The 14705-nt window shown below is 41.7% G+C and overlaps 1 protein-coding gene across 3 annotated transcripts in view; it reads left to right on the forward strand.

Moving 5' to 3' along the window:
* The first annotated feature begins 956 nt into the window (after window positions 1–956).
* CWC22 (CWC22 spliceosome associated protein homolog) overlaps window positions 957–14705 on the forward strand; it is a 36472-nt gene continuing 22723 nt past the window's right edge. The window contains exons 1-10 of one of the 3 annotated variants that reach the window (XM_079977530.1): window positions 957–1493; window positions 2981–3105; window positions 4905–4972; window positions 5406–5522; window positions 5699–5938; window positions 8174–8302; window positions 11179–11347; window positions 13028–13081; window positions 14186–14321; window positions 14413–14619. In XM_079977530.1, coding sequence (XP_079833656.1) covers window positions 3079–3105; window positions 4905–4972; window positions 5406–5522; window positions 5699–5938; window positions 8174–8302; window positions 11179–11347; window positions 13028–13081; window positions 14186–14321; window positions 14413–14619 — 1147 coding nt within the window. In that variant the 5' untranslated portion in view covers window positions 957–1493; window positions 2981–3078. Of the gene's footprint in view, window positions 1494–1560; window positions 1679–2844; window positions 2866–2980; window positions 3106–4904; window positions 4973–5405; window positions 5523–5698; window positions 5939–8173; window positions 8303–11178; window positions 11348–13027; window positions 13082–14185; window positions 14322–14412; window positions 14620–14705 lie in introns of those variants that run through there. The other 2 variants (XM_079977531.1, XM_079977532.1) reach the window with 2 other exon arrangements.

A 14705-nucleotide genomic window follows, 5' to 3' on the forward strand; every position in this document is an offset into this window, starting at 1 on the left:
CTACTCTGCTTGGAGCGGGTTTGCGCTTACGCACAAGCAACCCCTGATCCCTTAACAGGTGGCTTTCAACTTTCATCCTTGGTTTGTCCTTGAAAGGTCAGTTGCTAAGGCTGAGCAGAATTTTTGTGTAGGTTTTAGAAAAACAAATCCACAGCTTATTAAAATATGTGGATAAGCAAGACTTGTACATTTCTAGGTGCTCGGAAATGTTTTGCCACTGCTGACTTCAGTAAAGTGAACTGGGCTTGTACTGGTAAATATGTGGTCAGAGAAATACAATTAAAAGGAAAGGCACATTTATGCATTCTGCTGTCACAAAATAATTTTGCAAATGAATTTTTCTTCTATCTAAGTCAGATTTCTATAGATTGTTTCTACAGATGCTTTCTGTATATACCCACAGCGTATTTGGTCTCGCCTTTCAGAAAGAAAATGCAAAGGGTAGCATTCTTGCAGTGAAAGAGCCTGCTGTTTCATCAGCAAAACGGGTTATAGCTATAGCATCTAAGCAGACGGTTGTTATATTTCCTTCTATGAGATAGGTGTTAAAACAGCACTTCTGCCAGACGGTTGAATTGGGGCAATTTCATCAACATCTCACTGTGTTTAAATAAAAATGCTAATTAGCAACCCCAGCATATTCAGCACAAACAAGTTGTTTGAAAAACAGCTCATTGAAAAGATAGTTATCATTCTTTTAGTATCATTCTTGTTATTTCTGTTGATTATTATCTGCATTTCAGATTAGACGTGGGGCTTTTTGAGTTACGGGTCCTCCCCCTCCCTTTGAGTCTGGTTGCAAAATGTTAAGATGGCAACCTTTTTTTTTTTTTAACTTGAAAATATGAAATATAAATGGAACAAAAATAAAGTCTTAACACTGACTTAACATTCTTTTGAAGCCCAGCGCTTTGCCATGTTTACCATTATCTCTGTGGGGCAAAGTCACAGGCTGCTAACCTAAGAATTATGCTTAAATGGGAATTGACGCTTAAATGAGAATAAGCCCTGTAGAACATATCGTGGGTCTTAAGTCTGGGGTTGCCACACCTGTGGGCACAATGGCACCCTCGAGGATTCGTACACCTTGACAGGTGCAACGCCCCAAGGAATGCTGGGAAACGTGGCCGACGCCGCCGGCAAAGGATGCCGGGAACTGTAGCTTCATTAAGAGCCGCTCCAGAAGATCCACCTTCGCTATTAACAGCCGACTTGGTGACGTCAGCGCCCGCCTCCTCCCCCTCCGCAAAGGTTCCCGCGCGGGGCCGGAATATCTCCTCATAAAACGGGTACCGCTCTAACTAAACGTTCATAGATAGATAAATACATAGATAGATATAGATATCCCATGAGGAGGAGAAAGAAGCCCAACGGCTCCTCCCCGCCTCACCCGCGCGCCCGGAAGTCTCGTCTCGGACCAGGCCCGCGAGGCAGCGGAAGTGACGTCGTGGCCATATATGGGCGCATGTTATGGCGGAGCCCGTGAGGCAGAGGTAAGTTTTAAGGAAGGGGAGCGGGGCGGGAGGGAGGATAGACTTATTTCACACCCCTCCCCTTAGAATCTTCGGTTCTGCTCCGTTCCTTCCCCCTCCCTCCGATTTATCGCGGGAACGGCGGGGGGGGGGAGGGGAGGATGGCGCGTTCCTCTCGGCCGCTGCTCTTCCTGGCCTTCGATTGGGTAAGGGCGGAAGGCCCGGCTCCTTCGCTTCTCCTCCGACTCCTGGCGGGGCGGCTCTTCCACGACACGCGTGTGGGCCCGCGTTCACACGTGAACGTGCCCAACGAGGCCGGGTCCTGGCGCCTTGTGGGGATTGCCAGCTGGCTGCCTTGCCACAATGCCCTGTGGGGTTGTGTCAGCCGGCTTCTCTCCCTTCAAGGGCAAAAACCAGCTGCCAACTCGTTTTCCCCTTACTGGCGAGCTCGCAACCCCCCCCCCCATCTCCCCTTTTGGGGACAGTGGGGTTTGGTGGCCTGCCAGCATCTGGATGGTTATGCCCCCCCCCCATTTGAGGTACACAACTTTGTATTTCCACATATGTCACCACCAGCGCCACCTCAGGAAACCTAGAGTTTATATATATATTTATGTATAACTTTACTAATTCTACTGGAGGCTTTTGCAGCTGCTTATTCTTTTACAGGGATGCAGGTGGCGTTGTGGGTTAAAGCCTCAGCGCCTAGGACTTGCCGATCGAAAGGTCGGCGGTTCGAATCCCTGCGATGGGGTGCGCTCCCGCTGCTCGGTCCCAGCGCCTGCCAACCTAGCAGTTCGAAAGCACCTCCGGGTGCAAGTAGATAAATAGGGACCGCTTACCAGCGGGAAGGTAAACGGCGTTTCCGTGTGCGGCTCTGGCTCGCCAGAGCAGCGATGTCACGCTGGCCACGTGACCCGGAAGTGTCTCCAGACAGCGCTGGCCCCTGGCCTCTTAAGTGAGATGGGCGCACAACCCCAGAGTCTGTCAAGACTGGCCCGTACGGGCAGGGGTACCTTTACCTTTACCTATTCTTTTGCAGGGTCTATATGCCACTTGACCAACAAAAAGCAAATTACCGTAGTGGTGTTATTTCAGGCTGTATGTTGCCCTAGGCTCCCCCCCGGCATGGAAGGGCGGCTTGTAAATGGACCAAAGAAGTACACAGCTTTAATTCTAGTCATGATGTTAACAACCACCCATTTTAGAGATACCTGTAGCATATGGTGATGCTGGCTGACAAGTGTAATCTGCATCTTCGTTGTCTTACTTTCCTGTAGGTTAATTACACCGGATAATTGTTCAGATACTTAACTTACAAAACTCTGCAAAGTGATGGTACTGTACTAGCTTCAAAAAGACACTAACCAAATTCATTTGTTGTACAAACCAGGTGATTTAATTTTTGTTAATAGAAATATTAGCTTGTTCAGGTCTGCTTTATTTTCAAAGTGCTCTTTTTAAGAGAGAGCAATTTCAGAAAGTCGCATCTTTTTCCCCCTTTCTAGATGAGCTATTTTTGCTGGAAGAATAACAGGATTTCCCCATATTGATTTTTGTACATTGGCATTAGTAATTCGGAGCTTGAAGTGGATTGACAGAAAAAATGAAGAGTGGAGTAACACAGATCAATGTAAGTATTTTAAAGAGTGTGCTCTATGCTGGCTCCAGGATTTGGGGGCGTTCTCAGACAAGACACTTTTCAGTGAGTCCACATCACCTAGTCTGCATGGTGGTGCTGTGGTCTAAACCACTAAGCCTCTTGGACTTGCTGATCAGAAGGTTGGCGGTTTGAATCCATGTGACGAGGTGAGCTCCAGTTGCTCTGTCCCAGCTTAAGCACACCAGTGCAAATAGATAAATAGGTACCGCTGTGGTGGGAAGGGAAACAGCATTTCCGTGCGCTCTGGCTTCCGTCATGGAGTCCCATTGCACCATAAGCGGTTTAGTCATGATGGCCACATGATCCGGAATGTTGTGGACAAACGCCAGCTCCCTCTGCCTAAAGCGAGATGAGCACTGCACCTCATAGTTGAATTCAACTGGATTTAACTGTCCAGGGGTCCTTTACTTTTACCTTTTTTGCTGGTGATGGTAACTCCTGCTTTCCAGAGATAGATGGCAGAGGAACCATAGTAGTAACATATATTGGTCGTTAGCTTCCATGTAAAATAGGGGAAGCTGTTCTGTACCAGGTCAGAACATGCAGTAAAGAATTGTCCATGTTGATTGGCAGCTTTCTCGACGCAACATGGATACTAGAATTGAACCTGGGGGACCTTTCGCATCCAAAGCATGTGCTCTGCGAATGAGCTGTGACTCTTTCCTCATATAAGAGCTACATGTATATGTGGTCAATCCACATTCTACTTTCACACATAGTGGTGTGAATATTTTCCCCAACACTCTGTAGGTAAGCAGGCATAAGTGAAACAGTTTGAGCCTATGAAGGAATGTATCATACGAACAAAAGCTAACCATTAAGTGTCTTATCTCTTTGTCGCTCTTTGTGTAATATAAAAATGGCATTTTGCATGTCTAATATGGATATGGCATTTTGTGGAGAACCGTTAGAATCATAAAGATGGTAAGAGGGTTTCACAAATAATGGCCTTTCTCCCCTGTTCTGTTAAGGGACTCGTTTTCTCAACTGGATGCCACCTTTTCTTTTTGGGACTTAGTGAATTGTGAGAATCGAGTTTATATCAAATACTGACAAATACCTGGGTGTGAAGGGGAATAGGGCAGTACTCAGTGAAGTAGTTCTGTTCCTTCAAGGACTTCTGACTGTGCAATAGAATCTCTCTTCCCTCTCTACTCCCTGTGTGTCCCCTAAATCTGTTCTGAGAAACTACTTGGTTGGATGCTGTCCTTTGGTGATATACAAAAACAGCTTGCATAAAATGCTGGTGGCAGCACAGCTGGAGTTGCTGTGTCCTGCATTGCACCACTTTTTAAGAAAATACTGTGGCTAGAATCCAAGCAGCCCTCTATCTGAGTGCAAAGGGCTTTGGCTTATAATGGAAGGAGTTGCCTTTTTTAATTTTCAAACTGAAACCCTTTGTCTGGCAGCAAATCCCTCTTCAGAGCATTCATCAGTTGTCTAGAGCACCTTTATTGGGGTGTGCAAGGAGCTGCAGTTGGAAAAGTTTTGTTAAGTGACTGGAAGTTGCATACACATTCATTTAGTTTCTATGTAAGCTAAGGCTTTTACTTTAATGGGACCAGTACTTTGGAATGCTCTCCCATCAACATAAGTTGTGCACCTATAATTTGATATTTCATCTAATGAATGAAATGGTTTTGTTTCTCCAAGCATCTTTAAGAGAAGAGGGTTTGAAAATACTGTTAGAAATAAATGAAATACTGTTCTTAGCATTCTGGCTGGTACTTCTCATCCTTGAAAGATCTAATTTATATTTGTATTTAAAGTCCGGTTCTAGTTACGAAAGGAAGGAAGATTACAGTCTTCGCCGGAGAAGTTCCTCTCCAGAAGACAGGTATAAACCTTTTTTTTATGATTAGTTATGTAGTTAACATTTGATAGAAACAGCAACATGGGTGCGGGGAGAAGTATTTTCCTATTATTATAAAAGCTCTGAACCTAATTAAAACAATAGCAGTATTTGGGTTTCAGACTTTTGGGGAATAAGTATCACGTGTCCTCTGTTTTAACCAATGAAAACAAAGATCAGTATCGCAACAAGAAAATAATTTTTGGAGAGAACATAAGTTTGAATCAGTTTGAGGGTGGCGTGCAGGGAAGAAGAGTGGCTGGGAAACCTTTTGCACTAGCAGGAGTCCTTGTGCTGGCTCCAGCCCCTAGCTTCAAAAGCTGTGTGGTGTCCACAGATACAACAATGTGTGTTTCTGTGTAGGGGGGAGACTTTGTTTATAAATAGCTGCTAACTTTGGCTCTCAATCTCTGCATAGGCACGTGGAGCGTCAAAGGTCTCAGTCACCGCAAGGCAGAAGTCATTCAGATTACAGGAGATCTGACCAAAAACATTCCGAAAGGGGACGTTATGGAGACAAATACACCGAGTCAAGGTGAATGTCTGGAGCTGCTAAAAACAAACACTAAAATGTTAAGGTTGCAGTTGGTTGCTTCTGTTCTCTAACGTGATTTTTAAGCAAAATCAAAGCTACAGCATGTTACATACTAATGTATGTGATTGTCAGCTGCTTCTGTGCTTCATAAATCTTTGGAATTTTCTGTCTATTAGTGGGAGAGAGAGGCATGAAAGAGAGAGGGAGTCTGACTGGAGAAAGTACCGAAGATCCCCTTCGCCCGACAGAAGAAATGCGGCTGAGAGAGCAACACCACAGAGCTCTCTTTCTCATGAGGAACCCCCTCCAAAGAAGAAGAAAGAGGATTTGGATCCAATTCTCACCCGCACTGGGGGTGCCTACATTCCTCCAGCCAAGCTTCGGATGATGCAAGCACAAATCACTGATAAAAATAGGTGGGTCAAACAGACACATTTTACATTTGTGCTTAACTGATGAATAGTATTGGGCAAGATATTATTTAAAGGTGGGGAGAAAAACAAAGCAGTATAAGATTTAGTATTTCCTCTTTGTATCTCTGACACACATATACGCACATACCCCCTTTTGTGCAACATCATGCCAACTGAAAAGTTCAGAATTAAAAAGTTTGCCACAATTTTGTGACATTCTGGTTGGTCCTAATAAAGATACAGCTCAGCTGTCGACTGGGGAATTTTTAACCGGCCCTGCCCAAAAAACTTGTAGAAATTGGCTAACCAGGAGCTCCCATGGGAAGAGACAGAACTGAGATGGCAAGGTTGGCTGCAGACTTGCTGAGCAGATCCATTGAAATGAGTAATGACCAGTCACTTCAGTGAGTCTACTCTGACGCGGGTGGTGCTGTGGTCTAAACCACTGAGACTCTTGGGCTTGTCAATTAGAAGGTCTGGTTCGAATCCCTGCGACTTTGGATCCAGCCCTCAAGAAGGTGCAGAGAGAGCAGGGTGGTAACGCAGCTGCAAGTTAGCCTGAGTGGTGGCAGAGATGTTTGTTGTTTGCTGAGAGGGACCTTTTTGGCCTCTGAAGTGTGAAATATTAAGACGGTTTAACTTTATTTCGAAGTCACCTTGGGAGTTTCAGGTAACCCAAAAACAAACCTGTGTATTTCCTTTTTTAAAAACAATTTTTTTATTCAAAATTAAAACAAAACATATTGTGGTTCGAGGACCCGATCCCCGCGCACTGAAATGAAGACACAAGGACAAGTAATATAAGGTTAATGGGCAAGAAAAGGCCACAACTTTATTGATTACAGCAAGTGAAAAGGTATTGGCTTAGGCATTGGATCACGTGACTTGACTCCACCCACTCGGAGAGGGGTGAGTCTGAAAGGGGGGGGGGGTTATTCAACAGTAGGTGGAGCCTGTTGATGCTAATCCAACTATAAGCTCTCCCCTGATGTCACTGAGGGTCGTGCCATGGCCCCCCGCCACACAGGCATCGGACAGGATCCACGACTGCCGGATTCCTTTAACGGAATACCTAACACCCCCTGTGAGAGGCTGGGGATCAGATCCCGCCCACAACTACTCCCCTCTTGAAGGCGGAGAGTCTTTATCCAAAAACATATCATCCTTATTTTTTTCCCCATTTTCCTCCCTCCCCCCACCCTCCCACACAAAACCCACCCACCCCCACCCCCTGGCTTCCCTCAGTTCCAGTCTTTGGTTTCTCTGAGAATGCTGTTTTCTGCATGTTACAAAGTTGTATAGATCCTCAAACTATTTAGCTGATTATTATCAATAAAAAGTTTGTGAATGTTTATTCAAAGCCAGCCAAGGAGTCCAGTTCACTTTGTTGCGTCTTCAAATACTTTGTAAAGGGTTCCCATTCATCTTTAAAGTCACAGTTATCCTCTGTGTATCTCAAAATTGGTCGTTCTTTGGAACTTTTGACTTCACTTTTTGGTACCTGCTAAAAATATTTCCGTTTAGTCAAGCCTATCCAGACATATCTTGTTTTAGCATATTGTTGATACAAATTGAATGTTTTAAATGTTTGTCGGAATTTATTTTTTGCTGATATGTTATTGTTTTATTATTTTTGTAAATGGCTTTGAGGTTTTATTACAATTGAGCGGTGTGGAAATGTTATGACATAAATGACAAATGCTTTAGGTTCTATACAATGCTGGCGTTTGTCGCATGAGAATAAAACCAAAGGTTTAAACAGAGTTCATAGAATCATAGAATGTTGAGTTTGAAGGGACCAACCCTCTGGATCTCAGGAATCTTTTGCCCCTTGTGGGGCTCGAACCCACAGTCCTGAGGTTAAGAGTCTCATTCTCTACCGATTGAGCTATCCTAGCTGCTAGGAGTCCTGATGTGTTCTGGACATGCCAACCATATGTGTGAGGCACACTGGGGTGAGATGTAAATGGGAAAAGTTGCCCTTTCTGGTTGTCTCTTGTCATGGTTTTCTTATTCTGATTATTGCAAAAGACAGATCACTATTTGGTGGTGTAACTATTCTGAAAATCATTTACTCTGTTGAAGTGAAAGGAGGCAGGTGGATATTTATTTTTGCACACCATTCTTGCAGTACACTAACTGAAAAGTGCTATTGCATATTTGGTATTCTAGCTGAACAAGCAAATACATTCCTTTCTTGTTCTCTTGATTTTTATCAATGATTTGTTTTGAAAACAGTTTAGCATATCAAAGGATGAGTTGGGAAGCGCTGAAGAAATCCATCAATGGTCTCGTCAACAAGGTGAACGTTTCAAATATTGAGAATATTATCCATGAGCTTCTTCAGGAAAATATTGTCAGAGGGAGGTAAGCATCAAGCTCTTGATATACAGTCTTCTGCTCATCTGAGAGTTATTGATTAAGTCTCAAGTCGCTTGTTAGAAGTAGTCTGATACTCTCTTGGTCAGCTACTGTTTGAGTCATGTTAGGATTTTCATTTTAAATATGAATGACTTGTTGAGGGTTTGCAGAATGATCAAAGTATAATCCTATGCAGACTTACCTGGGAGTAAGTCCTTTTGAACTTAGAAGGTTTTGATCATACTTGTTTTTAGAGGCTTTTTCACTCATGGAAAATTTGATGTATGGTTGAAACCAGGTTTTCCAAAGCAAACGTACCAAGTGATTTCTATTTGTGTGTTGCATAATTATTTTTTTTAAAAGATTTTACTTTTTTTCTAATCGAGAATTCTGCTGCAAAACTTTAGGAAATAAGTTTTCGTCTTGTTAGTTATAATTATTTTTTAAAAGAAAAATAAGTAATTAAATATTTTCTTGGTTTACAAAAGTGCATGCCTTGTCTCTTTCTCAGGTTGTAGAATGTTTTTTACATTTGAAGTGAGACGTTAATGTCGTATACAGAATAATGTTGCGGGGGGGGGGAGAGAAGGGTGGGGTGCTAATGCTTGGTGTATATGTAGGGTTTTTATCTCAGCTTCACTTAGGTAGGTTCTCTCTCTATTCATTTTATTTCCTTGGTAGTGAGAGAGGTTGAGGGAGTTTTCTGATCCATGGTAATGAGCATAGTTTGTGGTCACTAGAGCGCCTAGGGTAGGATCCCAGAGCGCCTAGGGTAGGAACTGTTTTGGCTACATTATATTTTACAAAAAGAAAGAAACGTGAAGATGTCAAGAATGAACCTGGGGTTTTCTGCATTCAAAGCATTACCATTTAAGTGTGCCATGCATTGCAAAGTTTACTGTGTTAAACTGTTTGGGTTTTCCTTCGCTATAAGCCAGCGGTGCTGACCTGCTGACTGCTCCTGGCTCCTGGATCACTGTAGATTGAGGGACCAGTTGGTGTGAACTATAAATGTTATAAATTTTTTTGGAACTATAAATTTTATTAAAAAATTTGGAAGCTGCCCAGAGTGGCTGGGGAAGCCCAGCCAGATGGGCGGAGTAGAAATAAATAATAATAATAATAATAATTATAATTATATAAATCCAGTGTAGTGGCTTGAGTGTTGACCAGTGACCAAAGAGAATTATCTGCTCAGCCGTGAAACTCCTTGGATAACCTTGGTTTAGTCATTCTCAGCCTGACCTGTTTGTTGCCCTGGGTTCCTTAGAGGAAGAGTGGAGTACAAACCAATACTTTGCAGAGTTCAGTCGTCTGAAAAGTAGGACTTGTGATTAAATCGGCCCTTCTCAAGAGCCCTTCCACTGATTTTTCCAGAAAATGGCAATCAAATGGAAATAAGACCCATGTTCCGTATAACGTTTGCTCCCGTAGTGAAGCATTTGGCCATTTGGGCTCCCACTCTCTTCTTAAGTCATGATTAGAGGCACGGGGAAGTGACTGTTCAGTCGCAGTTACTCCTTCTGTAGAGGAGTAAACAGTGGCATCAAATGAACTCCTAATCCAGGAAGATCCTCTCCTGACAGATTCCCTAAGTACGGTGATTAAAACATAGATTGTCAGCAAACATTTTTCTGCAGGATGTCAGTGGCTTGGTAAATATCTACTGTCATGAAAATAACTATGTGCTTTAACTGGGGAACAAATTATATTTGCTGTAATTAATTGACTCTTGCATCTTTAACATTTCACACACCACTGGTTTTCAGATATCATGTTTCTTTGAGAAGACATTTTGTGTGTGTGCTGTAGCTGTGCCATTTTTCTATTGGATCCATACAGCAGGATTATGTTATTGTTTCCTTAAAGGCCCACGGGTAATAATTTGGGCTCTTTCTTGCCTATATTTTTAAACAAAATATTTTATAGCAATTTTCTCCAGTAGAGCAATGGTGATGTTTTTACAATAATAGTGCTGCAGCTGGTTTTTCCTAGGTCTGTATTTTTTGAAAAAAGCAGTAGATTGTGAAACGAAACTTAAATCTGTTAAATGGAAACATTAATGCACACTTGAATAATGAGAGTGTAGTTCTCAAGTGATTTGGGAATATTTCCAATAATGTTTACTTGTCACTGATTAGGATTTGTGTATGGGAGGGTTTTTTGTTTTGTTTTTTAGCAGTGATTTTTTTCATCAACTGTTGCTTCTTGAAACTTGATTGTAGATTAATCTGGCCTATTCACAGAATAACATCTGAGCTTTTGAAAGGCTAATTTTAATACAGACATGTATTGGGGGATAGTGGAGCAGGAAAGAAGATGGAAACCCAAAAGCATATGGGCTGGGAGACTTGCTCCCTGCCTTGCAGGCCTTTTTCCACCTAGCCTGGGAGGGTGGAGCGCGGACTGACTCCAGCTACAAAAGCTGTGGCTGCTAAACAGACTCTCAGGTTGGAGTGTTGTTTGAAGGTGTTGTCTTGGGGGCAGGGTTGTTGTTGGGTTTTTGTATCTTTATTTTAGGTCTTGTTGTGATTTATATTGAAATCGTTCTGTTTGTGTATTTTTTTATGTTTTAGTCTTTATTTATAACCCCTTTCATTAGGTTGTTATGTATTTTTCTTTTCATGTTGCAAGCTGCCGTGAGCGTGGTTTGAACTGTGGAAAGGTGCCAAGCAAATAAAATTATGTTTGTATGTATAAGTGAGCATGATCTAGCTGTGGATGGCGGTTCCATGTTGGTGGAATTGAGTTCCAGAATAATGCAATCTAGAAAAGTCACCGGCCATCCCTCAAGCTGCTGGGATAAATGCTACTGTATAAATCACATAGGTTTTGTAATTTTTGGTAAAGCTGCTTCAGCACGTCTGTATTTTCATTCATAGGGGGTTGCTCTCAAGATCTATTTTGCAAGCCCAGAGTGCTTCACCTATCTTCACTCATGTTTATGCAGCGGTTGTAGCAATCATCAATTCAAAGTTTCCAAATATTGGAGAACTGATTCTCAAGAGGCTCATTTTAAATTTTCGCAAAGGATATAGAAGAAATGATAAGGTATGTATTATTACCACGCAGGTGATAGGGTAAGATTTATTGTGCTTCTCTCTTGCTTACAGCCTGAGTACTGTTTTGGGGAAGTGTCATTGTGTTCACTGAGATTTATTTCTGCGTTAGTCTATTTAGGATTTGAGTACAAATTATGTGGGTGTCAGGAGAGCTGAAAGTCATAAAATGTCTGAAAATTTTGAGGCCATGGGGAGAAAGCGGGTACTGGGAGTGGGGGAGAGAATAAATAGAAAAAAATTTGGGGAAATGTGATATAAGTAGTACTTATTTTCTTATTAATTCTGAGTTAACTTTACTGCTTTAAGAACATAATATTTAATGGCTTGGATCAAAAGTTTTCTTGTGCTAACAGAAAGGCAGTAACACTTGCACAAAATAGACTCTTGGGGGGGGGGTTAGTGAGAGAGCCAGAGTCTGTTATGGGGAGAACAGAGTTCTTTCCTGCATTCAACCCATTCGATATAACTTAGCACAATTTCCCCCCTCTTTTCTATATTTATTACATTTTAAATTATAAATTCCTTAAATTTAACATTCAGTCCAAATACGTTCAGTGTAGAGATGGAGTAGGATGGTGTTGAACCCTAAGGTGCTGAGTATTTATTGGAACTTGTTGGTTTGAAAAAGAAAGAATTTAAAATGGAAAAATAGTGTTCTTATTACAATGGGCTTCGAAACAGCCCCTCCAATCAGCATTTTCCAGAAGAAGTTATACAGAAAGTTCTGTAATTCCGTGAGGTAACAGTGGGGTGGCTATTGGTGTCAAAAGCTATAATCCCTCTTTCAAACTGTTTCCACATCTCTTACAATAAGTAGTTTCTGTCTACAACAGGTTTGCATTTGAATTGTACGTATCTGCAATATACAGCGTTTGTAACTTCCTCCTGCTGTAGATTATCTTATATAGTTGTTCTAGAAAACATTTTGAGGGAGTAAATGACAGCTAAAAACAGTATTTTAACCATAGCTTTCCCTTATATGCCCATCTAGTAAAAATGGTTTGTGAAAACACCCCTACAAAATGAGACTGCAGTTGACTTCATCCTGATAGCCAGTCCCCCCCCCCAAGCAGTTTTCTGAAATAGGGCTAGATTGAGTTAAAATGATTCCACCTTAACAACGTTATTGTGTGACTAGGGAAGTGCTCTGTGTAGCATCGTTTCTACATCAAAAAATGATATTGGACTTGATCTCCTAAGTAATGAGAATCCAATAGTGCCAGATCATCTAAAAGTTTCCTGAGCTCTCATCTGCAGCAAGATACATTATTTGCAGCTTCCGCAAAGCTTGTTGTCTGAGCTCACTGCATGGCAAATATCCTGAAACGACCTACTTCCATTTAATCTTCGTCACCTGTTCACTCCAAAGTAATCCTATGTTTGGAGGAAGACAAAATAGTCATCAGATGCATGTTTCTGGCGAAAGTTGTAGCCTTCGTGAGGAAGAAGAGGGGCTGCTGGCACATCTCCTTTCTCACCTGCCCAAAATAATAGTAATAAGAATAATGCCAGCAAGAGAAAGCCCTTTAAATGATTTGTGCAAGTCACATAGAACCTCTGGGGCAGTTTGGGATTCAAAGCCATGCTAATAGACATATCACTTGCAGTAATACCTATGAAATGGAGTTATCACTTGCAGAAATACGTAGCTTTTCATTTTGTTTTGCAGCAACTTTGCCTGACAGCTTCCAAGTTTGTGGCACATCTTATGAATCAGAATGTGGTAAGATGCTCTGTACTACTGATAATATATTTGCAGGGATTTTGGCTTTTAACATTGCAAGGGTTTGTGATGGGATTTTGTCATCAAATATGTTTATGGCATTTGCATTCCTCCCCCATAGCGTGAGGCTATCTGGGCAGCTTTCAGCAAATAAATAAGAAAGCACTTTAAATAGAAAATAGAACTACAAAAGCAAAATATAAAAAATTAACAACCCCCAATTCATTGTACTATGGCTCTTGCTAAATATTACTTGCAAACCTTTGCTCTAGGGCAGACTTTCCCAGCTCACATCAGCCGTGGCCAGCATAACTAGTGGTCAGGGATTACAGGCCGCTTATGCATGTTCAGTATGTGAGTGACTGCGTATTGCACCAAACCCAGAAGTGACCCGGAAACAACATGATGTCACTGAAAGGGCAGAACGGGGTGTTTGCAGACTTTTTAACTGGCTTTTTCAATTATATGTTATTTCACCGACACGCACGTGCCTCAGAACATAACCCCCACATAAACATGGGGGGGATGCCTATATTATGTTATTCGTTAATTTATATGCCACCCAATTGCTAAGATGGCTTCTGAGTGGTTGATCCACCATCATCTTGGTGAATGATGACGGTCATATTCCCAACAACACCTAGAAATTTTGGGTTTTTCTCTGTTAGGTTTTATGTTGTTTCTAATGTACATGTTATTTAACTATTGTTGTACATCGTTTTGAGTTACTTTTGTAAAAAACAAGTGACCAATAAGTTTTAATAATTATATGCAGAATAATAATAATAATACTATAATAATGATGATGATGATGATGATGATGGGGCACCAGGTTGGACAAGGCTTATATAGAGAACTATTTGAGGCACACCCATATACCAAGTGGGGATTGACTTTGAGCAGTAAGTATCGTAGCCTAAACTGGAGGGCTGACCTTTAAGAAGCACATCCAAAGCTCCTTTTGGGACGCTGAACTTGTAGTGCCTTTCTCTGAAATGGTGCTGCGCTTGTTTTGTTGAGTACATATGTCAGATACATGCAGTCAAGGAAATTATTTTGTTAAAACAAAAAAGGTATTTGTGTTGTTATCTTCTTCCTGCTAAGGCTCACGAGGTTTTATGCCTGGAAATGCTCACATTGCTTTTGGAGAGACCGACAGATGACAGCATTGAAGTAGCAATTGGCTTCCTAAAGGAATGCGGCCTCAAATTGACTGAAGTGTCTCCTAGGGGTGTTAACGGTATGTATTTATTGCTGCTTTATTTCCTTCCTGACCATTAGTTTTGTAGGAATTAGATTCACCTCTGATTTTTTCTCTCCCCCCCCCCCAGCTATCTTTGACCGCCTTCGTCATGTCCTGCATGAATCTGAAACCGACAAGCGAGTTCAGTACATGATTGAAGTCATGTTTGCTGTGCGTAAAGACGGGTTCAAAGATCACCCGATAATTCCAGATGGACTGGATCTTGTGGAAGAAGAGGATCAATTTACCCATATGCTGCCTTTGGAAGATGACTATAATCCAGAAGATGTTCTTAGTAAGTATGAATAAGGAATGTTGGAATGAACTTTTCAGTCTGAATTTTTTGTTGTTTTGTTTTTTAAAAAAATGGCTCTGCTATAA

This window comes from Podarcis cretensis, assembly GCF_951804945.1.
Source record: "Podarcis cretensis genome assembly, chromosome: 1".
NCBI lineage: Eukaryota > Metazoa > Chordata > Lepidosauria > Squamata > Lacertidae > Podarcis > Podarcis cretensis.